At 43.1% G+C, this 26,677-nt stretch overlaps 2 protein-coding genes across 5 annotated transcripts; one reads left to right on the plus strand and one right to left on the minus strand.

Annotated features, from left to right (window-relative positions):
* Nucleotides 1-735: 735 nt before the first annotated feature.
* On the minus strand, nt 736-16,058 carry LOC115208139 (ADP-ribosylation factor-like protein 8A). 2 transcript variants are annotated; one of them, XM_029775979.1, is made up of 7 exons: nt 15,609-16,058; nt 7,207-7,287; nt 6,970-7,043; nt 6,710-6,803; nt 5,651-5,718; nt 4,866-4,936; nt 736-4,580 (listed from the first exon to the last, which is right to left on the minus strand). In XM_029775979.1, the coding sequence occupies exons 1-7, from the start codon at nt 15,720-15,722 to the stop codon at nt 4,522-4,524; spliced, it is 561 nt and encodes a 186-aa protein (XP_029631839.1). In that variant the 5' UTR covers nt 15,723-16,058; the 3' UTR covers nt 736-4,521. The 2 variants fall into 2 exon arrangements, with proteins under 2 accessions (XP_029631839.1, XP_029631838.1); XM_029775978.1 differs by having other exon boundaries at nt 15,600-16,057.
* A 277-nt stretch (nt 16,059-16,335) lies between these two features.
* LOC115208138 (bombesin receptor-activated protein C6orf89 homolog) lies at nt 16,336-24,541 on the plus strand. Of its 3 annotated transcripts, none has more exons than XM_029775974.1 (8): nt 16,336-16,461; nt 17,126-17,498; nt 17,927-18,092; nt 18,218-18,384; nt 18,729-18,877; nt 19,242-19,377; nt 20,900-21,023; nt 21,213-24,541. In XM_029775974.1, the coding sequence occupies exons 2-8, from the start codon at nt 17,310-17,312 to the stop codon at nt 21,293-21,295; spliced, it is 1,014 nt and encodes a 337-aa protein (XP_029631834.1). In that variant the 5' UTR covers nt 16,336-16,461; nt 17,126-17,309; the 3' UTR covers nt 21,296-24,541. The 3 variants fall into 3 exon arrangements, with proteins under 3 accessions (XP_029631834.1, XP_029631836.1, XP_029631835.1); XM_029775976.1 differs by having other exon boundaries at nt 18,218-18,366; XM_029775975.1 differs by lacking the exon at nt 16,336-16,461 and having other exon boundaries at nt 16,491-17,498.
* The last annotated feature ends 2,136 nt before the right edge of the window (nt 24,542-26,677 follow it).

Below are 26,677 nucleotides of genomic sequence, written 5' to 3' on the forward strand. Positions count from 1 at the left end.
ATACTGAAAATGTCAAGAATTTTGAAAGTTTCTTCAAGTGCAGTCGCAAAAACCATCAAGCGCTATGATGAAACTGGCTCTCATGAGGACTGCCACAGGAAAGGAAGAACCAGAGTTGCCTCTGCTGCAGAGGATAAGTTCATTAGAGTTACCAGCCTCAGAAAATGCAGCCCAAATGAATGCTTCACAGAGTTCAAGTAACAGACACATCTCAACATCAACTGTTCAGAGGAGACTGCGTGAATCAGGCCTTCTCGCTTAGTGGGAGTGTCATTTGTTTTTCAACAGGACAATGACCCAAAACACACCTCCAGGCTGTGTAAGGGCTATTTGACCAAGAAGGAGAGTGATGGAGAGCTGCATGAGATGACCTGGCCTCCACAATCACCCGACCTCAACCCAATTGAGATGGTTTTGGATGAGTTGGACCACAGAGTGAAGGAAAAGCAGCCAACAAGTGCTCAGCATATGTAAGACCTCATTCAAGACTGTTGGAAAAGCATTCCAGGTGAAGCTGGTTGAGAGAATGCCAATAGCATGCACTTTTTTGGATACTACATGATTCCATATGTATTATTTCATAGTTTGATGTCTTCACTATTATTCTACAATATAGAAAATAGTAAAAAATCAAGAAAAACCCTTGAATGAGTAGGAGTGTCAAAACTTTTGACTGGTACTGTATATAATAAATTACACTCATACAATGAAACTCACAGAAAAAAAATCCATAAATTGGGTTTACAGAGTGGGACAGTTTTATTTTATTCTTCATCTCAAGATAACAATAGCGACATGTACAGAGTGGTCACTGATAGACAGAAAATGAAGATACATTAATTAAAGTCACGTGTGTCCTCATGATGACAGAGACACCTGGACTTTATGTTTTGTCCGACCTTGTCGACCACATCAACTGATATAAAAAAATAGTTAAAAGAAGAAATTGCAAAGATCAGACGTCGTTTTTTTGTACATTCACACTGTGGCCTTTAGTTCAACTGGCTAACCATGTCTCTTGTCCTTGGGAGCTCCACAAACAGCAGGTTGGAGGTTTGATTCAAGAGTTTTGTGGATCACTCTCCTCCTTATGCTGGGATCATGGAGCAGAGATTGGTTTACTGTAGTTCACTGCAAAGAGGTTCATGAACCATGATGGAAATATTGAAATATGTGCCAAGATGAAATGATATATTCTATATGTTAATGTGGCCTTATTGGTCTTTCATTAGTCAATTGGTCAACCTGATTTTATGTATTAATACAGCAGGTAGCCTAGTAGTTAAGCGCACTGGGCCAGTAACCAAAAGGTTGTTTGTTCGAATCCCCGAGCCGACTAAGTGAAAAATCAGTCAACGTGCCCTAAGTTCTCCTGTAAGTCACTCTGGATAATGTATTAAGAGAGCGAGGAAACTAATAGTTTTGAGCTTCTCAACTGCAGCTGTATTTCAGATGTGCTAACCACTGGGAAGGACGCACCACTGTATTTCAGATGTGCTAACCACTGGGAACGACGCACCACTGTATTTCAGATGTGCTAACCACTGGGAACGACGCACCACCCACTCATCCAAAATCACACGCTCGCTCACAGAAGACAGACACAGACAACCCATCATCCCCCACTATAAGAACGACATACACTTGATCACAATGCATTCAGTAGACTGCTACAAGGATAACATCCTGGCTCTCATAACAGCTTGTTACGGCTGCAGACAGCTGCTGTAGGAAAAGTGTGTGTAGTTTTGTATTAAAAGAATAGCCATATTCATCAGGCCTGATTTTCAGGAGAGTTGTTTTGGTTGAAAGTTGCTATGTACAAGATCCTATCTGAAAGTATTAAAAACACTAAGTACATAGAGCTCCGTTTCTTTGTACTGATTCCTTTTAATCAGGAATGTGTATATTCTCCCAAAAAGCATGTGTATTATTAACATTAAACTGAAACAAAAATCATTTTTACATTGTATATAAAAAAAAAAACATTAAGTAAAGGCTGAGATAATTCCAGCAGAGAGTCATGATATGAGTTCTCTCCGTTTCACTGTACTCTGAACCTAGCCATTGCATGACAATTCCATAAGGAATTGTCAAGAGAGCAGAAACAGACTGGCACCAGACTTCTCTGAACCCACACCCATAAAACCCAACACAACCAGGCCTGTTCAGCATAAGGCAAGAGACTCCTATTCTCAGGCAGAGGAACTAAGACGAAGAGGTCCTTTACCGTTAACCAACAACACTGAAACACATCACTGTCAGTTACTGTAGCCAGGTGCATCGTGGAACAAATCACACCTTTCACTTCATGACGAGACCATTTTTACTTTGTGTTAAACAAGCCAATTCACCCATGGTACATTCTGTCAGGTACAAACGTCCAACTTCAAATAACGACTAGCAACCTTAAACAGGTATTAAGCCTGTGGAGTGGCGTTGAAGTGAAGAACGGAACTAGGGATGCATCTCGATACTCTAAAGGGACTTCCTCGGCTCAACTCTTCGTCTTTACCTGAACTGATCTGGGCAGACAGGATGTGTGAAAGCAATATGGTGGATGGATGCCTCTTTTAACCGGTCTAGTTCTTTCAAATCTGTGTGAATGTAGGAAAGGAGAAAAGGGGGGGAGGAAGCAACAGTAGACTACTAGTGTGCACCCTATAGCTACAGCACAGTGCATGGCACTAAACTAAAGGCTGAGCTGAAATCTCCAGATCCAACAGGGAGGAACTGTTAGTGGAGGCAATGGCTAGATTCATATTCAGGGAGTGAATAATCAGACAAAACCCACTGGAAACAAAATATACAAGTTGGATATTGTGTGCTTTTACATCATTTCTGTGCTCTATGAGATGTTTTTAAAGAACATACTGCTGATTTTAGTATTGAATTGTTGTATCGCATCTTTTTTTCGTGGTTATGTTCAAAGTTAAGACGTGAAAAGAAAACCTAACGCTAAGAGTCAATACATAGGGCCTTATAAACATGTTATATGAGATGGCGAGTACTGTAGCATTCATTACAATTCACGGACATGTGTTTTAGTAAGATACATGTCAAACGGAAAAGCGTGTGAATGTCAATGCGTGCTAATGTGAGGTGACCTAGGAATAGCCAATTCAAATATTGTTAAGTAACATTGGGAATAGCTAGCTTAAAGTGATTGCAAGAGTTACACTTTACTTGATCTCTCCATCTGACCTCTCCAACTCATCAGTTGCCATAAGCAAACATGACTGTTTGACATAACTTATGTCACTGTTACGACAGTGTCACGTAGGACTTTTAAAAGGAGGGTTCAAGTAAAATGTTGCAAACTGATATTGGTGAGAATATGTACAACTCAAAGCAGGGTACAAATCTACCCCAAATAACACGATATCAATCTTATATTACATTGTTTTTGCATTTGGAATCGGAACAGACGTTGACTGTGATATGAGAAAAGATGTTTGAAAAGCAGCAAAAGTAAACATGTTCGTTTAAGACCGTCACATTGGTGTACTTATTGTCAAGGATATCGAACCTGCATGAAACTTTATTAATTTATATTGCATCAATACGGAACAATTTCCTGTAATGTCATATTATTATATATCTCAGTTTTGCTAACTTGTGAGCTGACCTATGTATTAAACGTATGTATCCTTCATATTGTAGTGGAATGCTTTTCCTTCCAGTTAGGTAAAACATGCAAGAGAAAGGAGAAATGACTGTGTCCAATAAATCTCAACAAATAATTGGTCAGAGCTGATCACCTGATCAGGTTTTAGAGACAAAATGGCCACCATGTTGCTATGGGAACAGCTGTGAAGCGACAAGTTAGTAGACAGAATGAGTGAGTGTCTGTGTGAGTAGTTTTAACTTTGAATGACAGGCTACCATGATTAATTACCTCATTGACCAAAATCTCATCCAATCAGACCCACACTGTACAAGTATAGTATATATAAAAAAAAATAATAACCAAAAATCTGCAACAGTCAATGCAAACAATAACTACTCAGTGGGTGACTGTCAAGAGTCAACATTATCCAGTCTGAAGTACATGGTGTAAAAAATGCATACTAAAACAATTCAAACAGTGCAAATCATAATTTTTCACACTTTACAAGAACAGAATCAGGTAGGTGGGGATGGGGGGGGGTTAAAGAGTAAAATGTAGGGATCTCAGATAGCTAAAAAAGGAAGGAGAGCTGAGGATGACAAGACAGCCCCTTCTCTTAGCCTCTATTCATTCCATGTACACAGATCCGAGTAGACTGGATGTTTAGAAGCATTGTGGTGATGGCTCCATATTCGGCCATATTGCTCACACCTATCCAATCCTCTCAGATCTGTGAACACCAGGAGGCCGGAGTGAAACGAAGGGATTAGAAATGGAACCAGGGCGATGAGAGAAGGGAGGAGTGGAGGGAAAGGAGGGGGAGAGGAGAGAGCAGATGAGAAGGAGGGGTACGGTTGGTCTTAGAGTTGTGGTCCTGGAGGGGAGGGGGGGTCATCCAGGAAGTTGAGGCCTCATGTTGTTGTTGTCCTCCTGGTTCTGGAATGCTGGATCAGCCACTGTAGTGTGATGTCTGCCAGAAGATAGAAACGCAATTGTTTTGTTTGTTTCAATTACTCCAACGACACAAAAAGTATAAAGGTATAGTTATCAGGCCATTATTATGTAATTACATAACATTAAAAGGGAAAGGGGATACCTAGTCAGTTGTAAAACTGAATGCATTTAAACCAACCCCTCGGAATCATTTAACCCAACCCCTCGGAATCATTTAACCCAACCCCTCGGAATCATTTAACCCAACCCCTCGGAATCATTTAACCCAACCCCTCGGAATTTTAACTATTTGTTTTCTTACCGATGTTGTCTTTTTCCTTGCAGGAGATTGAGTAACAGCAGATCTCTCTGTCCTGGATGGCTGACAGGTTCCTGTGTGAGGGAAATGTTAAAGAGAGAAAAACTTCAATTACACAGACAGACAGACAGACAGACAGACAGACAGACAGACAGACAGACAGACAGACAGACAGAGACAAACACAGACAGACAGACAGACAAGGACAAACACAGACAGACAGACAGACAGACAGACAAGGACAAACACAGACAGACAGACAGACAGACAGACAAGGACAAACACAGACAGACAGACAGACAGACAGACAGACAGACAGACAGACAGACAGACAAGGACAAACACAGACAAACAGACAGACAAGGACAAACACAGACAAACACAGACAGACAGACAAGGACAAACACAGACAGACAAGGACAAACACAGACAGACAGACAGACAAGGACAAACACAGACAGACAGAAAAGGACAAACACAGACAGACAGACAAGGACAAACAGACAGACAAGGACAAACACAGACAGACAGACAAGGACAAACACAGACAGACAGAGACAGACAGACAGACAGACACCGACAGACAGAGACAAACACAGACAGACAGACAGACAAGGACAAACACAGACAGACACCGACAGACAGAGACAAACACAGACAGACAGACAGACAAGGACAAACACAGACAGACAAGGACAAACACAGACAGACAAGGACAAACACAGACAGAGACACACAGTAGATTATGCAAATCATGCTAAAGGAAACGGCAGAGCTCCCATACTCACATCCTTTCAATCAGCTCCTTCTCATCCAAGGCACCCGAAATATCTCTTTTGTTCCCCAAAACCAGTACCTGAGAGAGTCAACGGAAATGACATGAGTGATTTTGCCTTTGCCAACGCACCTGCTTTTCTCCTGCAAACCCAATTCCATTTAACAATAGATTCCACAGGCTTTATAACACTGTTACTAGAGCTGTGTAGTCCACTAGGAGCTGTGTAGTCCACTAGGAGCTGTGTAGTCCACTTGGAGCTGTGAACTACATTACACAGGCTAACGCTGTAACTAGAGCTCATTCCAAATAACAGTTGGGAGCCAATATCTGCTAGTGGAGAAACAAAGGCAGCTAAAGAGAATTGATGTGAGTGGGGGAATAGCTAGCTAGTGTCAGAACAACATTATCCATCTTCCCTCTCTCATTTAAAATGGCTGACAGCCACAGTCCCCACGGCTTTAAATAAACATGCCCTCACCCCGGTCAGCAGCAAGCGTGTAGTGTGCGATGTGACTCGTGTCATCCATCCCTGTGTGCTAGGTCCCTATCGTCATGTCTATGAGAGCAGTGATGTGTTTAAAGATGTAAAGATGACCCGATGCTAACAATACTCTGAGAATCATTTGCCATCCTGTCTGGATCTCACTGCACTGCCCAGGTCTGCTAATGGTCCCCCCCCCCCCCCCCCCCAAGTCAATACACGTCCGGCCCCAGACAGAGACACACAATCCCCTCCCTCTGTCCTTCCCCCACCTCCATGCCTCCCTCCGTCCTTCCCCCGCCTCCATCCATCACTGCTACGGCACTAGCCTCGGAGATGCTTGAAAATCTGCAATGCTCAACCACCACCCAGTTGTTTGCTCTGTCCATTCGTCGCTCTCCCCTGTCTCTCTTAAACCTCTACTCGTTCTCTTCCTCTCCTACGCCCGCCCCTCGACTTGTCTACAGTTCAGGTCAAGGTGAGCCTCTGCTGCCCAATACCTCCACGATACCTACACTCACATTGACCTCTTCAGTAACGTCAACACACCGATACCAATATCATATTTTTGTAAAAGGCTGTACTCACTGGGATCCCCTGTAGCTGGGGTTTGTCTAGGAGGTTGTGTAGTTCATTCTTCGAGGCCTCAATCTTCTCTGGGTCTGCAGCATCGACCATGTAACTGAGAGAGGAAAGAGAGAGAGAGAGAGAGAGAGATATTCAGCAGTACGTATTACTGCATGAGCATGTGAAAGGTAAAAAGGGCACATGGATCTTACTCTTCAAAGGATGATGAGTGTGTGTGTGTGTGTGTGTGTGTGTGTGTGTGTGTGTGTGTGTGTACTCACACAATGGCACTGACTCCTCTGCAGTATCTCTCCCACATGCTCCGGAATCGAGGCTGACCCCCGATATCCCACAGCTGGAGAACAACGGAATGTAAGCGTACAAACACACACGTGGACTCGCTCTCAGTCTCACGTAACCTGACGCGTATACACACTATCAGCATGAGCACCAAGGACAAGTCCAGCTCATCATCAAAACATTGCCTGTGTTCTCGTCATCAGGTCTGACGCTCTGACCTTAATGGTGACGTTGCCCTTGGTGATCTTCCTCATGTTGAAGCCCACTGTAGGAATCATGTCCTCGCTGAACTGTCCTGACTGGAGGGAGAGAGGGGGGAGGGGGTGGAGAGAGGACAGACGGAGGGAGCGACCGTTAGACACGCAGTACCGTGCAGCAGACACATTCATCATTATTATTATTATTATGAGCCATATTGGACGATGATTGCGGAACTCAGAAACATGACTGCAAGTCACCCGATCCCAACGGCCAGCAGCACTTTCATCACACTCCCCAGGCTACGTCATCAGATGCATCCTGGGAGGTGTGTATGAAGAAGAGTAAGCAGGGTTCCTGTACCGTACACACTCAGGTCTCAGTATACAGTGGATAGACCCATGTACTTGGTTTCTCACCTGAAAGCAAAGCGGTAGCGTATTTCATGAAGCAGGATCAATGAGTTATCTAGCCACCTTTGGATACAACCAAATAGGCCTAACTTGCTATCTTATACTAAAGGGAAGCTAACGTTATCAAATGAGGTAGTAATACCAATGACTCTTTCTATAAAAGGGGCAATGTGTGGTTCAAGCAAGCGATAACAAAGCAGTCCACCCACCGCAGATATGGTAAACAGCTGAGGGACGGGGCTGAAGAAATGTAGCCACTCTCAAATTCATAGACAGAGCTATGGATGCAAGGACTGGCCATGCATGAGATCAAAGTTACAGTCTTAAACATATGTTGAGGCGCTACAGTTTACATACAAGAGTAAAAAAAAAAAAAAAAAGGGGGTATGACAGTTGAACTAATCTCACGAGGAATTCAGAAGTTATATTCATCAAGAATCAAGACGAATATTGAGTTGTTTCAGACTACCGTTGTGAGAGTAAGCTGACTAGAACTCACTGAAATAGCAGACAGGTTCCACGCTGAAACACTGGGTCAAATTGATGGTGGGGGGGGGGGGTGGTAATTATGCTAGGTGTCTCTGTGTCCGACAGGATGACAAGGCTATTGGGACTTTGAAAGATTGACATTTCGGCGCAGGGTTGGAGTTGATTCTAGACGCTGATCTTAGGTCCATTTTTCATTTCCCTCCGCTTATGTTTAAAGGGGAAACCCATCCGTTGAAACGGTAACAAAGAGTCTCCCCGCACCCTTTCGATAAAAAGCTGAGGGAAGGGGCTGGAGAAATGTAACTACTCTCAAATTCATAGACAGAGCTATGGCTGCAAGGACTGACCATCCATGGATATCAAAGTGATAGATTGAACCATGTTGAGGCTATATAGTGTTTGTTTACATTTACTTTGTTTACAAAGGTAAAACAAGCGTATACACACACACGCACACGGGTTTCTGATGGGGTACGACAGTTGAACTAAGCTTATGAGGTATTTATAAGTTATATTCTTCAAGAATCAATGAGTACATACCATTCATTTACAATTCCAAAAATGGATGTAGCAGCTGCAGATTAGCCCTTTTTAAAGTTAGGAACGGGGAGGGGAAAGTGGATGTTTGATCTGTACCTGGGGTAAACTTCACCCCGGAGCAGACATTTCTGACTAGTCATTAAATCTGCAGAATGCTGACACCAGAGTTCAGCCTAGACAACACAACTTCCAGGAAAATGTCACGAGTTCAGCTGAAAAATGACTAAACATACGCAGTGGTAGCGTCATGTTAATCTCCAGGTCTAAATCCCTTCACAAATATAAACCAAATAGTGAAACTGTGAGTAAAATGCATTATGAAAAGACTCCGTTTGAGGCGCTTGTAGTAGGTTAACTCAAGAAGAAAGCCTTCATCTTGTACTGTCGGAACGCTGCTACTGTACTCTCTCCGACGGACAACCTTTTCGAGTTGAGAGCAAACACAGGAAGCAGAGGGAATGGCTGCCCATTAAATGAACAGGTTGTTGTCCTCGTGAACGCTGCAGTTGTCCTCGTGCCGTCATTACAAAACAAGCTTATTCCACACCACCACCTGATCCACTTTGTTTATGAAGTCAGTTCGGTTGAGGCAAGGTTAAATAAGTATACTAAGTAAAAGTAGGACACTAGGGCACAAAGCCATATCTCTACTTGATATCAATGTTACACTTTCACTCTATACGGCCTGAGACTAGTGTAATTTCCGTCGTCCCGGGGCGATGTGTTGACCTGATCATGCTGTAGAGGTGTCTCAGACAAGACTAATGCAACCTGGAACTATATTTCAGCCAGACTGACACATTACTAGCAAAGATCTGTTCAGCCAAGGGAATAAGTCTCTCACAGACTTTCAGAGGCTGGCAGGGGGTTCATACACTTGTGTGTAGGCCTATCTGAACTGTGTGTAGCCTGTTTGTGTAGTTCAAATAAGAAAACAGCCTGACGATCAATTGGGATCAATGGACACAAATGTGGCGAGCTTTACCTGCTGTGTATTTCCTAATGCAAAAGCTGCATATGTCCCAATGCAAAGATTGAGAGCTCAAAGTTCACGTGGAATCAATCAAAACTGTGATTTTGACCAAAATCCCTAGATTAAGATGTAAACTTCCATAACAGTCCAAATGAAATGATAGCAAAACTACAGAAATCTATTTTTATTCAAAGGGCAAACATTCCTGGATATAGAAACCCCAAACAGGGAGCCTATGTAAAAAAGGTCAATAGGATTTGCCTACAGCCAAGCCTACTGTTTTGATCATGGAGTGACCCCATATCAACTTGGGAGGAAATAAGTGAGGCCTTTGTTACTCCTTCATAACCACTGAACAACATCTGACGTAAATATTGGAGAGGATCCCAGAGTAGGTAGCCTAGTGGTTAGAGCGCTGGGCCAGTAACCGAAAGGTTGCTAGATCAAAGCCCTGAGCTGACAAGGTAAAAATGTCATTCTGCCCCTGAACAAGGCAGTTAAACCCCTGTTCCTAGGCCGTCATTGTAAATAGGAATTTGTTCTTAACTGACTTGCCTAGTTAAATAAAAAGTAAATCTCTCAGTGGATGCCAGAGCAGCCCTTTGATTTTTTTCAGGACTTCCTCAGCACTGTCAAGGAGGGCCATTGTCCTCACAGCATTGTATCAACGTCACATGAAACTCAGTGTTAAGTCAGATGCCATTTAAGCATAATGTCACTCTCTGTCTATAGATGATATAATTGGGGTCCTGAGTTTTTCCCTGACTGCGTGACCTGACCAGAAAAGGAATAGGGCCTTGAGGTTGTCCTGGTCAGGTCACATGGTAAGAAAAGACTCAGAGCCCTAGCTATAATAGATTGCATTTAGCTCTCTTGATCCCAGTCTGCATCTCACCTCATCTATCCCATCTTATATGAAAACATATTTGTACATAAATCAAATTTGATTAGTTACGTACACATATGTTGCAGATGTTAGCGCAGGTGCAGCAAAATACTTATGTTTCTAGCTCCAACAGTGCAGTAATGCCTAATAATACACACAAATCCAAAAAAGAAAATAATTAAGACATTTCAGAACACGCAATGTCAAAGTCCGGAATAAATCTATATGTATATGATGGTGTGTATAGACATTATGGACAGTATATGAATAGAAAAGGTGTGTACAGCAGTAGCTACAGTTGAAGTCGGAAGTTTACATGCACTGAGGTTGGAGACATTAAAACTCGTTTTTCAACCACTCCACAAATTTCTTGTTAACAAACTATCATTTTGGCAAGTCGGTTAGGACATCTAATTTGTGCATTACACAAGTAATTTTTCCAACATTTGTTTACAGACAGATTACTTCACTTATAATTCACTGTATCACAATTCCAGTGGGTCAGAAGTTTACATACACTAAGTTGACTGTGCCTTATTAGCTTCTGATAGGCTAATTGACATCATTTGAGTCAATTGGAGGTGTACCTGTGGATGTATTTCAAGGCCTACCTTCAAACTCAGTGCCTCTTTGCTTGACATCATGGGAAAATAAAAAGAAATCAGCCAAGACCTCAGAAAAATATTTGGAGACCTCCACAAGTCTGGTTCATCCTTGGGAGCAATTTCCAAATGACTGAAGGTACCACGTTCCCCTGTACAAACAATAGTACGCAAGTATAAACACCATGGGACCACGCAGCCGTCATACCGTTCAGGAAAGAGACGCGTTCTGTCTCCTAGAGATGAATGTACTTTGGAGCAAAAAATTGCAAATCAATCCCAGAACAAGAGCAAAGGACCTTGTGAAGATGCTGGAGGAAACAGGTACAAAAGTATCTATATCCACAGTAAAACGAGCCCAAAATCAACATAACCTGAAAGGCCGCTCAGCAAGGAAGAAGCCACTGCTCCAAAACCGCCATAAAAAAGCCAGACTATGGTTTACAACTGCACATGGGGACAAAGATCCTACTTTTTGGAGAAATGTCCTCTGGTCTGATGAAACAAAAACAGAACTGTTTGGCCATAATGACCATCATTATGTTTGGAGGAAAAAGGGGGAGGCTTGCAAGCCGAAGAACACCATCCCAACCGTGAAGCACGGGGGTGGCAGCATCATGTTGTGGTGGTGCTTTGCTGCAGGAGGGACTGGTGCACTTCATAAAATAGATGGCATCATGAGGAAGCAAAATTATGTGGATATATTGAAGCAACATCTCAAGACATCAGTCAGGAAGTTAAAGCTTGGTCGCAAATGGGTCTTCCAAATGGACAATGACCCCAAGCATACTTCCAAAGTTGTGGCAAAATGGCTTAAGGACAACAAAGTCAAGGTATTGGAGTGGCCATCACAAAGCTCTGACCTCAGTCCTATAGAAAATATGTGGACAGAACTGAAAAAGCGTATGCGAGCAAGGAGGCCTACAAACCTGACTCAGTTACACCAGCTCTGTCAGGAGGAATGGGCCAAAATTCACCCAACTTATTGTGTGAAGCTTGTGGAAGGCAACCCGAAATGTTCGACCCAAGTTAAACCCAAGTTAAACAATTTAAAGGCAATGCTACCAAATACTAATTGAGTGTAAGTAAACTCTACTATTATTCTGACATTTCACATTCTTAAAATAAAGTGGTGAACCTAACTGACCTTAGACAGGGAATTTTTACTAGGATTAAAATGTCAGGAATTGTGAAAAACTCTGTTTAAATGTATTTGGCTAAGGTGTATGTAAACTTCCGACTTCAACTGTATATAGGATGAACCTTGACTAGAATACAGTATGTACATATGAAGTGTGTAAAACCGTATGTAAACATTATTCGTGACCCGTGTTCAATGACTATGTACTGTACATAAGGCAACAGTCTCTAAGGTGCAGGGTAGAGTACCGGGTGGTAGCTGGCTAGTAACAGTGACTAAGTTCAGGGCAGGGCAGAGGCCGGCTAGTGGCGACTAACAGACTGATGGCCTGGAGATAGAGATTGAAAAACAGTTTATTCGGTCCCAGCTGTCTCCGCCTTCTAGATGGTAGCGGTGTGAACAGGCCATGGCTCAGGTGGCTGTAGATGTCTTAGAGGGCAGGCAGCGTGCCCCAGATACTGCCTCCTGAGGATGGACCCGTTTTAGGTTGTCCGTGATGTGCACGCAGAGGAACATGAAGTGTTTCATCCGCTCCACAGCGGCTGAGCTCAAAGCCTTTGTGAGCGGTGGTGGCTCGCGGCGGCGGGCACTGTGTTTTCCTCGAAGTGGGCAAAGGTGTTTAGCTTGTCCGGGAGCAAGACGTGGCTGGTATTCCCTTTATAATCTGTGATTTTCTGGAGTCCCTGCCACATATGTCTTGCATCTTAGACATTGAATTGCAAATAAACTTTGTCCCTGCACTAACGTTTTGTCTCTTTGATTGGCTTACGGAGGTCATAGCAGCTCTGTTTGTACACGTCCATGTTCCCAGTCACCTTGCCATGGTTAAATGCGGTGGTTTGTGCCTTCAGTTTTGCGCGGATGCTGCCATCTATGAACAGTTTTTGGTTTGGAAAAGTTCTAATCGTCACAGTGGGAACAACATCCTCTATGCACTTCCTGATGAACCCAGTCACCGAGTCAGTGTATACATCGATACTATTCTTGGAGGCAACCCGGAAAATATCCCAGTTTGATCAAAACAATCTAGAAGCATAGATTCTGATTGGTCAGACCAAAGATTTCTGTCTATAGGTGGGGAGGGGTAGAATGCATATACACGGCCGTGACGATGACCGAAGAGAATTATCTCGGGAGGTAATGCGGTCTGCATTTGATGGTGAGGTATTCCAGATTGGGAGAAAAAAAAATAGACTTGAGTTCTTGTACACCATGAGTAGTTAATCATGAAATATACGCCTCCACCTTTCTTTTCCCCAGATAGTTCTTTCTTCCTGTCCGCACGATGTAGGGAGAACCCTGCTGGCTGTATGGACAGGGACAGTACATCCGGAGAGCCATGATTCCGTAAAACAAAGTATGTTACAAAGTATGTCCCTGATGTCTCTCCAGAAGGAGATCTTGCGTCAATGCTTTCACAACAACCTGGACATAGAAATGTAATGTCTAGAACTGATATGATTCCCTCTGTATTAAAATGGAACAGAACGCCATTTATGTTCTATACATTACATCTCTATCTGAAAGCGTCATCACAAAAAGTTTGAAAATTACACCATTAAAAATTACACTTCCCTACTAAGTGATCATACTGCAGTCACCCATAACCTGTGCATACTGATCAGAGCATGGCCGAGTTAGACTCTGGGCCTTCAGTTGTGTAATAAAAGCAGACAGATAAAGGACACTTAACTGCCACTCACTGGGACTGTTATGAGACAGATGAGACACAAAACTGCCAGATGGGAGGATCTGACAAACAAGGATGAGTCACTAAGTCACCATCTTCCCAAGTCCCTGTCTAGCACTCAGTGGGGAGCCAGGGCCAAGGCTGACAGCCTTCTGATTCTCACTCCTCCAACAAGACAGCACAACCCTACTCACTGCCACCTGTGGCAGCTCAACAGATACACCATAAGGATCCGGAAGTTGGGAATTGGACTGTCTGTGAAACCAGACGGATATGGCCCCGGACAGTGAGTTTGAGAGCCCTGAACTAAGTGGGCCTGGGGGATGGGCACAGGGCCGGGAATGGGCTGAGTATGGGGATGGTGATGAGGCTGGGGAAATCCTCTGAGGCTGGACTTGGAGCTGTGAATGGGGCAGCGGAATGAGCTGAGGCTGGGGGAATTGGCTGGGGCTGGCTGAGCCTGGGCTGGAGCCGGGGATGAGGATTGGCCTCAGGTTGGGTAGGAGCAAGGGCAGGGTCTGAGGCAGGGCCTGGGTAGCCTCATAAGGCTGATTTACAGCATATCCGTGCAGCGAACATTCATGTGAGCTCGCAAGATCAGGCAGCTTGCTAGGCTAGGGGACGAAGATAGGGCTGGGAGATTGGGCTCAGCTGGAGCAGGCAGATGCAAGGAGGTGAGGTCCAGGTTTAATTTATGCGCTCTATAAACAGGTGAATTTATACACATATGACCTTCTTCTGCACAGCCTGGTTTTGTGTGTGTTCGCAGAGGGAATACTCATCAGCACTGGTAGAGGGGTGAACACACACACACACACACACACTTACAGTATTAACACAAATTCAAATCAAGATAGGCTAATCATGTCCTCTTCACACAAAAATACCTGTAGAATGTACAAACCATTATACACCCGTCGACATAACACACTGCAAGTATATCTACAATACTACAATCACACACTGAGAGAGGCTTGATACAGTGTTGCAATGGAGCAGGTGAAAGGGCTGTTGTTGTCGCCACAAAGTAGAAGCAAATGAGGAGTGGGTGATACAATGATACAGTCAGAGTGAAGGCCAATATCGAATGTACAGCCCAACTGTGACCTACTGGTTGTGTATCAGAGAGATACAATATTTTAGGGCCCGGTGTAGCCTGCAGTGTGTAAAAGTACTACACCCAATGTAGGCCTATGCCTTGGTCATTTCTGGTCCTAGTCTTGGCCTTTTCTCGTTCCTTGTCATACATCCATGTAAGCAGTCTCAGCATCCTAATCCAAGACCTTGGTTTGGACATTCCTGGGCGGATTTAGCCCCAACACATTTTACACTGCACATAATTATCGAGGTTATGTGTAACATATACGCTCTCTGGTGTACAACGAAATAACAGTGCACCATTTCAAGGTTGTAATGCTGTCTCCATCCCTCAATAAATCATATAGGCCAATTAATATAGCGTATCTTCCTATTCAATTACATCTAGACATTATTCACACACATATAGTCTATTTGTTTCTAGCCGGGACGAAAAGGTCCGGATTACGAATAATGCTGCGACACTGTACCAATTGAAAGGAGGAGCGGCGTTTCAATCACGAGACCGCTACTCTGTGCAAAGGTCTATTCCCGTCGTAATCGGTGCACACACAGACGGAGCGAGTAAACTGAGAAATTACCGCTATTACGTTGACGAAGGTGGTTTTCCCCGAATACTGCAGACCGACCAGTGTCAACTCCATCTCCTCCTTCCAAAATAACTGTTTAAACCAGTCCAACAGCTTGTTAAAAAGGGCTATCATCTTGAGAGAGTGGCTGGGGTAGCGAAATATCAACTGACTGGACGTCTTCACCGCGGCTGCGATCAGATTGGGAGGAATGCGAAGATGTCACCCGTTTCAGTCCTCGAGAATCGCTATATAAACGGCGGTGTTTTGATTTGACGCCTTACAGAATATCAATTGTTTTTAAAGCCTCTTATTTTCTTGCGGTCATTATTGCTTTTTTCCCCCTTTCCTTCCTAATCGGGTGGGGTTTTAGATCCATGCACAGCTGATCCACGAAACAATGCGCGGAGAGGGGCGCTTTGATAAAAGGAGCAAGTATTGGTAGCTGCAGTAACGATCACTGAGGTGTAAAAAAAAAAAAAAAAAAATGATTCACTCTGGAAAGTTTGCCCTCTACCGGTTGATAAGATATATTACACTAAATATAACATTTTGTGGCAAGGCAGATTCGTCTATTTATTTCTTTTATACATGCAAAACAAATACTGCCAATACAAGACAAACAAGAGTAAAAATATAAGTTCGTTTTAATGCATACAATTGTACTAATTATATTATATTTAAACATCCATCTTGAGTTTTGCTACTCGAATCTGATGTTGACACTCAACTTTAATCCGTAAAACAGGGAAGTCAAGTGACATCGCAAATTCTCAAGCACCAAGAAAAGTGGGAAAAGGTTGGTCGGTCGACACGAAGCTAAATATGAACAAGACATAGTAGATCTGTAGTTACAAATTAACCCTTAATTACGGTGAGTTCGTGGTCACTGTTTGACATGTGATGTTTACTTGATCTTATGAAATATAGCTACACCTGTTAGCTAGCTAGTAACCCAAGCAGACTCATTTTCTTAAATATCTGACTCTAGCCACTTAGCTAGCTTTATTTGTTTACCCCTCTGCTGCCACTGACAGTCACTGCATGATAAAGGTAAAACGATAACTGGATTCACTGGGGCTCCCGAGTGGCGCAGCGGTGTAAGGCACTGCATCTCAGTGCTAGAAGCGTCACTACAGACCCTGGGTCGATTTCTGGCTGTATCACAATTGACCGTGATTGGGATTCCCATAGGGTGGCGCACAATTGGCCCTGCGGCGTTAGGGTTTGCCCAGGGTAGGCCGTCATTGTAAATAAGAATGTGTCCTTAACTGACTTGCCTAGTTTAAATAAAGGTTAAATACATTTAAAAAAATTAGATTGTCATCGAATTGAACTTGGTTGACGCGTTCTGTACATTGTAGTTTTATGTTAAGGACATATGTCTCTGCCTGCTTAGATGTTGTCCCAACGTTTTCAACCTCTCAATTTGTTGATATTATTGTAATGTGCAAATAACGACCACATATTGCTTACAGTTCACGTGGGCCTCTGAACGCTTGTGTTGACATTGACAAGGTGTATGTTTTTGACCACAGTCCAAGGCCAAGTTCCACCATATCATCTGGATTGTTTGTGTAACTTCTGTCTGGGGCTTTGGAAGTGCAGTTTTTTTCCCCAACCTCCGAGGGAATATGAGTTACACAGCAACAAACCGAAGACTTAGAGACGCTGCCCCTTCTAAAATAACTGTTGACTAGATTCAGTTGGACCACGTTTGTCATGGGCACCACACTGAGTGAGCCTTGCATCTACGACAAGCTGTCAGAGAGCATCGATATCCTCCGCCAGTCGGGGTATCGCTATGGCATGTCGGAGAGGGAGATCGAGAAGTTTATCAAACAAGTCCTGGAGACCAACGAGCCTCGACGAGACCCGCCACAGTTCCCCATCCTTCGAGCCACTATCAAGGTAAGATGTGCACACACACACAACAGATCATACATCAAGCAATGGGACTTTCGATGTCCATCAGCTAATCCTATCCCAGTCAACATATCAAAAGCAGATTGCAGGGATTGACATTAAGGTTTGAAAGGCACTCGCCCGTTGGGCAAGTCAGGAGTATTTTTTTTTTTGGTTGCCGGAAGATTATGATCACTTGCCTGAAAATGTAGCTATTCACCTACTCACGGGAGGACCCAGAAAGAACAGACTACTGGAATTCTTAGCATTTTGGTTATCAGTCCAAAAATCACCTGCCCAATGAGGAAACCTCAGAGCAGGCTCAACTTGCAGGACTACTCAGGTCACTTGCCCCGGCAATAAGGCAACCCTTAATGTCAATCTCTGCGTTGATCAACCATCCTCTCACTTGTCCTCATGTCTCCTTGCTGTAGTTTGTGGTAGCGGTAGGCTTTCTGTTGGTGGTGGTGCTGGCCTTCACCTACCCCCAGACTCGGCCCCAGCTAGGTGTGATGTACACGGGGGGACACAACTGGTCCTCCCCCCTCAGTCACGTCAGACTACTAGCTCTGCCCATCGCCAAGAAGTACAACCTGCAAGGTACAGTTCCAGAGGGGAAAAGACCTCTGTTAGACACTATTCTTAGTTGTTCACTATAGATGGATCTTTGTTCCTAGCCAGTGTGTGTGTGTAATAACAGCTCCCGGACTGTCTCTCTCCTGTAGGTTTCCATGAGTGGTGGAGTGTGGGGGCTCTGCAGCAGGGCCTGGTCAACTGTTCTGGCTGTGCAGAGGTCTCCTCTGTGCTGGAGGTCCCCGAGATCCTCAGAGAGTCTGCGGCCATGCGCAGGGGGCCACAGCCTGTGCTGCTTAAGGTACGACCACCACTGCAAGTAAGCATTTCAAGGAAGCATTTCGTTGGACGATGTATACTATGCCTGTCCCGTACATACTGTTTGGCTAATAAAACTTGAAACACTAACACCATACAAATTTACTCAAATATACGTTTTAGTTCAACAGAAAAAACAACAATATCACTGAAAGGAAGAGTTTTTTTGTTAGACTGAAAATCTTAGTTAGACTGGAAAAACAGCACCGTACCTGAAAGTGAGTGTTCAGTCTGCTTATTGTTTACAGGTCCACCACAGCATATAAATATTGTGCTCGTTCATTTAGCTAACGTCGGTAGTCTTTTCTGCCCCGTGCCTGACGTATGTCCTCTGTCTTTATGCAGGGTGGGGAGTATCTGCGCATGCAGAGGCAGCAGCTAGAGGAGCTCTACTCGGCGCACTCCGGCTCCATGAGTATACTAGTGGAGAAAGACAACCTACTGTCACATGACGAGGGTTTTCCACAGGGCCCAGCAAACTTCACCCTGCTCTGGTACACACACACACTAACACATATGGATGCACACACTAACGCATATATGCTGCTCTTTAATTATATGTTACTTTTATTATTTTTTTTTGTAGGTATTTGTCTTAAAACCGCATTGTTGGTTAAGGGCTTGTGAGTAAGCATTTCACTGTAAGGCCTGTTGTATTTGGCGCATGTGACAAATAAAATTTGATTTGATATAGATACACACACACACACACACTTGCGTGCAGATATGCACACACAGAGAAACCCAACCACACCCACATATGCATACGAATGAGCATGACTTAGTCATTTAGTAAACAGGTCTCAAGGAAGGAAGAAAATAAGGATGCATTTGTCAGTCCTCCCCTCCTTTCTCTAGGAGGTTTACATCTGTGGCCAGAGAGAAGGTGTTAAGGTGGCTGTTCCCCAAGGCTGAGCTATGTCCCCTACTGGACAGCACCGGAACAACGTTGCAGCGTTGCCTGGTCACGCATAGTGCCAACTCTCAGAGCAGAGTGAGTCTGGCCTCTAATGAAGTCCAAATAGACAAGCATGTACAGTGACTTCGGGAAAGTATTTTCGACCCCTTGACTTTTTCCACATACTGTTATGTTAGTTTTATTCTAAAATGGATTAAAAATACAAAAAATCCTCTGCAATCTACAAACAATACCCCATAATGTCAAAGCGAAAATCGTTTTTTAGATTTTTTTTGCAAATGTATAAAAAAATGCAGGTACCTTATTTACACTAGACCTTTTACTATGAGGCTCGAAATTGAGCTCAGGTGCATCCTGTTTCCAAATTGAGCATCCTTGATGTTTCTACAACTTGGAGTCCACCTGTGGTAAATTCAAATGATTGGACATGATTTGGAAAGGCGCACACCTGTCTATATAAGGTTCCACAGTTGACAGTGCATGTCAGAGCAAAAACCAAGACATGAGGTCAAAGAAATGCTACGTAGAGCTTCAAGACAGGATTGTTTGAAGGCACAGATCTGGGGAAGTTTGGAACCACCAAGACTCTTAGAGCTGGCCGCCAGGCCAAACTGAGCAATCGGGGGGGAGAAGGGCCTTTGTCAGGGAGGTGACCAAGAACCATGTGGACACTGACAGAGCTCCAGAGTTCCTCTGTGGAGATGGGAGAACCTTCCAGAAGGACAACCATCTCTGCAGCACTCCACCAATCAGGCCTTTATGGTAGAGTGGCCAGACGGAAGCCGCTCCTCAGTAAAAGACCCATGACAGCCCGGTTGGAGTTTGCTAAAAGGTACCTAAAGGACTCTGACCATGAGAAACAAGATTCTCTGGTCTGATTAAACCAAGATTGAACTATTTGGCCTGAATGCCAAGCATCACGTTTGGCGGAAACATGGCACCATCCCTACGGTGAAGCATGGAGGTGGCAGCATCATGCTGTGATGTTTTTCAGAAACAGGGACTTGGGGACTTGTCAGGATCGAGGCAAAGATGAACAGAGCAAAGTACAGAGAGCTCCTTGATGAAAACCTGCTCCAGAGCACTCAAACCTTCATCCCAGTCTGAGGTTCTAACTTCCAACAGGACAACGACCCTAAGCACACAACCCAGACAACGCAGGAGTGGCTATGGGACAAGTCTCTGAATGTCCTTGAGTGGCCCAGCCAGAGCCAGGACTTGAACCCGATCGAACATCTCTGGAGAAACCTGAATAGCTGTGCAGCAACGCTCCCCATCCAATCTGACAGAGCTAGAGAGGATCTGCAGAGAAGAATGGGAGGAACTCCCCAAATACAGGTGTGCCAAGCTTGTAGCGTCATACCCAAGAAGACTCAATTCTGTAATGACTGCCAAAAGTGTTTCAACAAAGCATTGAGAAAAGGGTCTGAATAGTTATGTAAATGTGATTTCAGTTTTTGTTTTGTTTTTATTAGCAAATTATTTAATCAATTTTAGAATAAGGCTGTAACGTAACAAAATGTTGAAAAAGTCAAGGGTTCTGAATGCTTTCCGAAGCTGTGTGCTGTTACAGTGGTATTGTGTGTTTGTGTTTCAGGGGGTGCGAGTGCAGGGCTGGCTGGTGGTAGGAGAGGGCCTGCCCACGGTTAGAGTGCTCCCTGTCCACCACTGTCAGAAACACTGCAGCTCCTTCAACCTCTGGCTGGGACCTGGAGATATGGGTGAGAAGAACACACACACACTGCAAGTATACTGTGTAATTACTGTGTAATATTGTAAGTATACTGTGACCATTATTAATGATTTGAATCGTGTGTTTGTGCTAGGCTGTAACCAAAGCCTGATTTAGACCTATACAAATTTGCATTTAGTTTGACCTCATTGTGACCTTTGTGCTTTGACCCTGCCAGTGTACGCTGACCCGCTTTACTGGCAGATGGAGCTGTTCCCCGGCCGAGACCAGAACATAGTTTGTGACGGCTCCACTTTCTGAGGGAGGAGAGGAACAACTGAATGGGAGGAAGGCGGAGGGAGAGAGTGAAGGGTTCTGTCATACAGACCTCTTGAAACTCCACTCCGGTCCAGACATCTGCATACTGGCTGATAATGTCACTTCCTGTAGAGTCAGGGTGTGATTGGACCTTTTAATCGTCCCTTGTAGGCTAGTCCCGCCCTCCTCTAGGTATGGGAAAGCACACTCACCACAGGTACAAGATAGACTGAAGAAATCTGAACACCTCTCATCTCCCCTACCCTTCTCTGGCCTAATACCAAACTCCTCTCTAGCCCCTACTTGTGCCTCTTCGTTGATATCCCTTCGCAGATCTAAGACAACTGGATGGTTGTAAGCAGGGAGAGACCACTCTCAGGCTTGGAGGTGTGTGTCTCGATGAGGAAGAGGCTGGAATGTTCTCAAACTCGGACTGTTTGCCTCACAGGAAAAATGGAGAGAGTGACTGATCCATTTTTTTGAACAGCAGGAGGTCTCGCCTCTGTTTTGTTCAGTCGGAATGTTCAAGATTGTTTTGGTTATGTTTTTTAGTTGTGATCAAATCACACAGCCACAACAGGAATAATGGAACAGTTTTGTGGCGCTGCCCTCCCTTCATCTACTCACTCTTATACCGGACCATATTCATCACCTAAGTTCAACATGTCACTGCTAGTGTAACAATGACAGTTGGTTAGGAAGATGTATGAAATTGATTTGTCAGTTTGGTGAATTACATTTGATTACTGAAAGTGCAGATATTGCATTTAATATATAGTTGACGATAAGTGCTTGTGCCATAATTTCCGAAAGACTGAAATGCTATTTCTTAAGGTTCTTTTCACTAACAGTTTTTGTTTTGTCACTGCTTTTTTTTCCCTGTCATCCAGTCTCCCGCGTGAGCACTAACAAGCCGGAATTTGTTGATGTCACAGTGTTTGATGTTTTGTCACTAACGTTATAGACCCAGTCGGTATTAGATAAAACGTTGCGGCCCTGCCGCTTGTGGGGAAAACAACCTGTAGTTACCTAAGTTACCCCATTGGTTCACAGCCAAAACATTTTTCAAATGCAACTTTCTTGTTGTTTCAACATTGCTTGCGTTCTCACTACTTAGAAAAAACAAATATTGTAGGGCTTCCCTCCCTTTTCACGATGGTGCTAGCAGCCGAGTGAGTGCTACCGACCGGAACATTAAGCTAGCCAAGACCAACAACACAAAAAAAAAAAAAAAGTATTGAATGTCGTTACAAACGGACTATACTAAACAAGTTAAATGTCTTACCTATGATTAAATGTTTTCCACACACATAGCTACGTGTAGCCTACTTCGACACCAGGTCCCCACATCTCTCACGCCGAGAATAGCCTGAAGCCACAGGGCTCTTCTCGCAGGCTCTATTTCCCTATGTGGGAGCATTTGGAACCGCTGGTTGTGACTTTTGACCTAGTTACATGTCCATTGAACAACAGCAGCAGCTTTTCGCCATGTTTTGTTATTTCTGTTTACCAAAGAATTGACGACAAAGTTGGCTCTTTTACACTGGGGGTCAATGGGAAATAAGTTTTTGTTTTCCCTGATTTGTGGGCATGGTTGAGGGGAATTCCTTATTATTATGTGAATAGCGACATGGACTATCGATGTTCAGAGATTTGATCCAGTTGTATAGTCAACATAGTGTTTATGGAGTTTTAATCTCTCAGAATTCACCATTGTCACGTTATGGCCTTATGGTTAAGCTATATTTTAACATTTTAAATGAATCTGTTTTTCAGCTTCCCTGTTGGAGCTGCCTTATTTTATAATTATTTATTGTTTCAAGTTCAAATGATGTCCATGTACTGGAACCTAAGCTATTAAGGGGTTATTACTGTTCATCTCTTCATGACTGTGGATGTATTGGCATGTACTGCTGCCATATTGCATAATACATACTATGAATGCATCTGTTATTTGGTAGTACACATGTCCAATTCCCTCCTTCGTATGAACTCGGAGGATAGTGCCAAAAATAGTCTATTGAAGAAGTTATATATATTTTTTAACCAAATCTAAAAATAAAAAATATATAAATGGCATGTTAGAAGGGTCCAGAATTTGTTTTTGCGATTTCACTTGTTTTTGAGGAACTTATCCAAAATAGAATATAACGTTGCTGAGACAATTTCATGTGTACAACATTTAAAGAACTGCATCACTATACTGAGAGCTTTTCCGTTTTTAAGTATTTGGATGTTTTTGGAGATTTGTTCCATGTTTTTTCAGTGCCACCATACTGCACAACGAGGAAGTGAATTGCTGGTTGGGGTAAGTTTCTCAAAAACAAGTGAAATAGCAAAAAAGTTTCTGGACCCTTCCATAACATGCCATTTATATCCACCCATCAAAGTTGTTGGATATAAATTAGAATCCACACGGGAAGTGGCACTCGGTTTATCTCTCCTGTCTGAAACCCAGTTGGGTGGGTGCGATATCTTTACCATTACATCTTCTTTGCTACTCAAAATCTAGTTGTGGTTCAAGGCCCTCGGCTTTGACCAACCAATATCACCTCCTTCCTAAACCTGGCACATTTCCCTTGAGTTCAAGCTTGCCTTTTTCTTATCACGCCTCACTGTATGTCATTGCATATATTATCCTAGCTACAGATTGTACGCCAGATAATGTGATATAACCAAAGATTTTTGGGGTCCAGTAACCAAAGACTGTTATAATAGGTTATATCACATTATCTGGCATACTATCTGTAGCTAATATTCTCCCTGTTTTCTTTTTCTGTTAGCAAGCTCAAGGCTACTGAATTTGGTGTCCTTCAAGCAGTCCACTGTGGGTTCTTTGTATTGAAAATGGGGCAATGTATATCACTGGCTTTAAATGTGATTACTTTGGTGAAAGCGGCAATTCAACTTTTTTTATTGTCTTTGAACAATAGTTTTGTATGATCAAATTGCAATGTGAGTCAAGAATTGGACACTTGTTTTGGTTGTGTGCTTAATAGGTGTCATGGAAATCAACACTTTAATTTGACTAATGTATTTTTGATATCCCTTTAAATCATGTTATAAAATGTGCAATAATTTCCATGTTGGATCTTAAAATCAGAGACCATTATATCAAATAGTTTGATTTCATGCACTCCAGTGTAGTCTCTGACTTTCTTTAATGTGATGCCAAGCTATTTTATCAAATTGATTACCTAACGTTTGATTGATTACGTGATTGAATTAAACGATGCAACAATTAACTCGTTAATAACCTGGGGCACCACGGAAGAGTTCGTTTATATTGAGCGGCTATCTCCCAAATCCATTCTTAAATGGTGGCAGGTAACCTAGTGGTTAGTGTTAGTCCAGTAACCAAAAGGTTGCTAGATCGAATCCCTGAGCTGAAAATGTAAAAATCTGTCGTTCTGCCCCTGAACAAGGCAGTTAACCCACTGTTCCTAGGCCGTCATTGTAAATAAGAATTTGTTCTTAACTGACTTGCCTAGTTAAATAAAGGTTAAATCCTTTTTTTTTAAATACATGATCTTTTGTCAATCAGTAATTAATTATTCTTTACATAATATCAGTCTCATCTGAAAGTCGTAAAATTCTTGGTTATCTGCACAAACCCAGCCTTTACTATGAATCATCCATACACAAATTGGCTCAATTATTTATTTACTAACTAATTAAACATTTAGAATATACAATACATAATAACATTATACAGTAAATACCATCCCTAGTGGACTAAACAAAAACAGTTTGGTTATAACATGATAGATTCAGAGGGTTAGGGGGGGGGGGTTCAGAAGGAAGACTAAGGAATGGGTCTCTATCAGACATGGGAAGCTATTCTCACAAATACCTATGCCACTAACGATCGCTCGTTCGGAGAAAGGTAATGCATTGTATATATGTGAAACTGGCTTCGATAGTTGAGCTAGTGGTGTGAGGCTCTGGTTTGCCCAGTTGATGTTGCCATTGTCCTTTTGTAGATTCTTCCGGGTCGTTGTGGAGTGAGATGTTGTGATTTTCTGCGTCTGTCAATATTCTTACTAGATTTGCTACCTTTCCAGCTGCAGTCTGTTAGGCTGTAATCTAGGACTCATTTCTTGAGTGATCAATAGTTCAGAGTTCATACCATTTCAAGTGTGGAGCAAGCTCTCATGTGTTCTGGCCTGTAGGGTGGAAATTACAATTAGCCCTTTTTAAACATGAGGACCTCATGGTATTTGGAACTGAGGTGACTTTTCGTCACAGGAGCTTTTATTCTAGAGTGGAAAAGGGGTTGGTTCATCATTTCCAACCAATGTCTATTCACTTGGGTGTGGCTACTGACTGGGCACAAGTTACCATAAAACAAAGATTTTCATTTTAGAAGACTAAATCACATTATCTTTAGAAAAGTATTCTTATACTTCGTTAGACATTTTATCCCACATTCAGATGCAAGCCTCATAACTGAGGAACCTGTCTAAACAGAGTTAGGGTAATGTGACTGTGTTGTCTTTCATGAGCTCACAAACATGAAACAAAACAGACCGGGCCGTAGCTGGCTTCTCCACTGACCGTTTCCACATTCTCTAAATTAGGAAAAATGTTTAATTCTCCAATTCGGGGAGGTAGGAGTATTTGGCGGGAGAGTCCCTTTGTCTTACTGTGACACTCCATGTTGCAAGGGAGAAGAGGGCCTCTTCCAGAAATTGATGGAGCTGTTGCAAAGTCATAACACTGCCCCCTCCTAACAGGAGGGGGGGGGGGGGTCACATCTCTGCTAGAGGGCTAGCGTCATGACATCTGTCAGACGCTGAATGTTAGGATAATATTTATAAATAAATGTGTTTTCTGCTCTACTGTGAGTGAGGTTGCTTGTCAGGTATGTTCATTGTATTTCACCTTTTATTTAACCAGGTAGGCCAGTTGAGAACAAGTTCTCATTTACAACTGCGACCTGGCCAAGATAAAGCAAAGCAGTGTGACACAAACACAAAGCTACACATGGGATAAACAAACACATATACAGTCAATAACACAATAGAAAAATCTATATGCAGTGTGTGCAAATGTTGTAATATTAGGGAGGTAAGGCAATAAATAGGCCATAGTGACGAAATAATTACAATTTAGCATTAACACTGGAGTGATAGATGTGCAGTAAATTAATATGCAAGTAGAGATACTGGGGTGCAAAGGAGGGGAAAAAAATGGGGATGAGGTAGTTGGGTTGTCTTCAGCGATGTCATTTACAGATGGGCTGTGTACAGGTGCAATGATCGGTAAGCTGCTCTGACAGCTGGTGCTTAAAGTTAGTGAGGGTGATATAAGTCTCCAGCTTCAGTGATTTTTGCAATTCGTTCCAGTCATTGGCAGCAGAGAACTGGAAGGGAAGGCGTCCAA

This window comes from Salmo trutta, chromosome 14, assembly GCF_901001165.1.
Source record: "Salmo trutta chromosome 14, fSalTru1.1, whole genome shotgun sequence".
Taxonomy (NCBI): domain Eukaryota; kingdom Metazoa; phylum Chordata; class Actinopteri; order Salmoniformes; family Salmonidae; genus Salmo; species Salmo trutta.

Excerpts from the sequence above, each read along its gene's own strand:
- LOC115208139 (XM_029775978.1), bottom strand. The coding sequence starts at position 15,722 with ATGATAGCCCTTTTTAACAAGCTGTTGGACTGGTTTAAACAGTTATTT. Across the intron at positions 7,288-15,599 it reads CCTTCGTCAACGTAATAGCG|TCAGGACAGTTCAGCGAGGA; the intron begins GTAATTTCTCAG and ends CTCTCCCTCCAG. Across the intron at positions 5,719-6,709 it reads CCCAGCTACAGGGGATCCCA|GTACTGGTTTTGGGGAACAA; the intron begins GTGAGTACAGCC and ends TGACTCTCTCAG.
- LOC115208138 (XM_029775974.1), top strand. The coding sequence starts at position 17,310 with ATGGGCACCACACTGAGTGAGCCTTGCATCTACGACAAGCTGTCAGAG. Across the intron at positions 17,499-17,926 it reads TCCTTCGAGCCACTATCAAG|TTTGTGGTAGCGGTAGGCTT; the intron begins GTAAGATGTGCA and ends TCCTTGCTGTAG. Across the intron at positions 21,024-21,212 it reads GCTGGGACCTGGAGATATGG|TGTACGCTGACCCGCTTTAC; the intron begins GTGAGAAGAACA and ends TGACCCTGCCAG.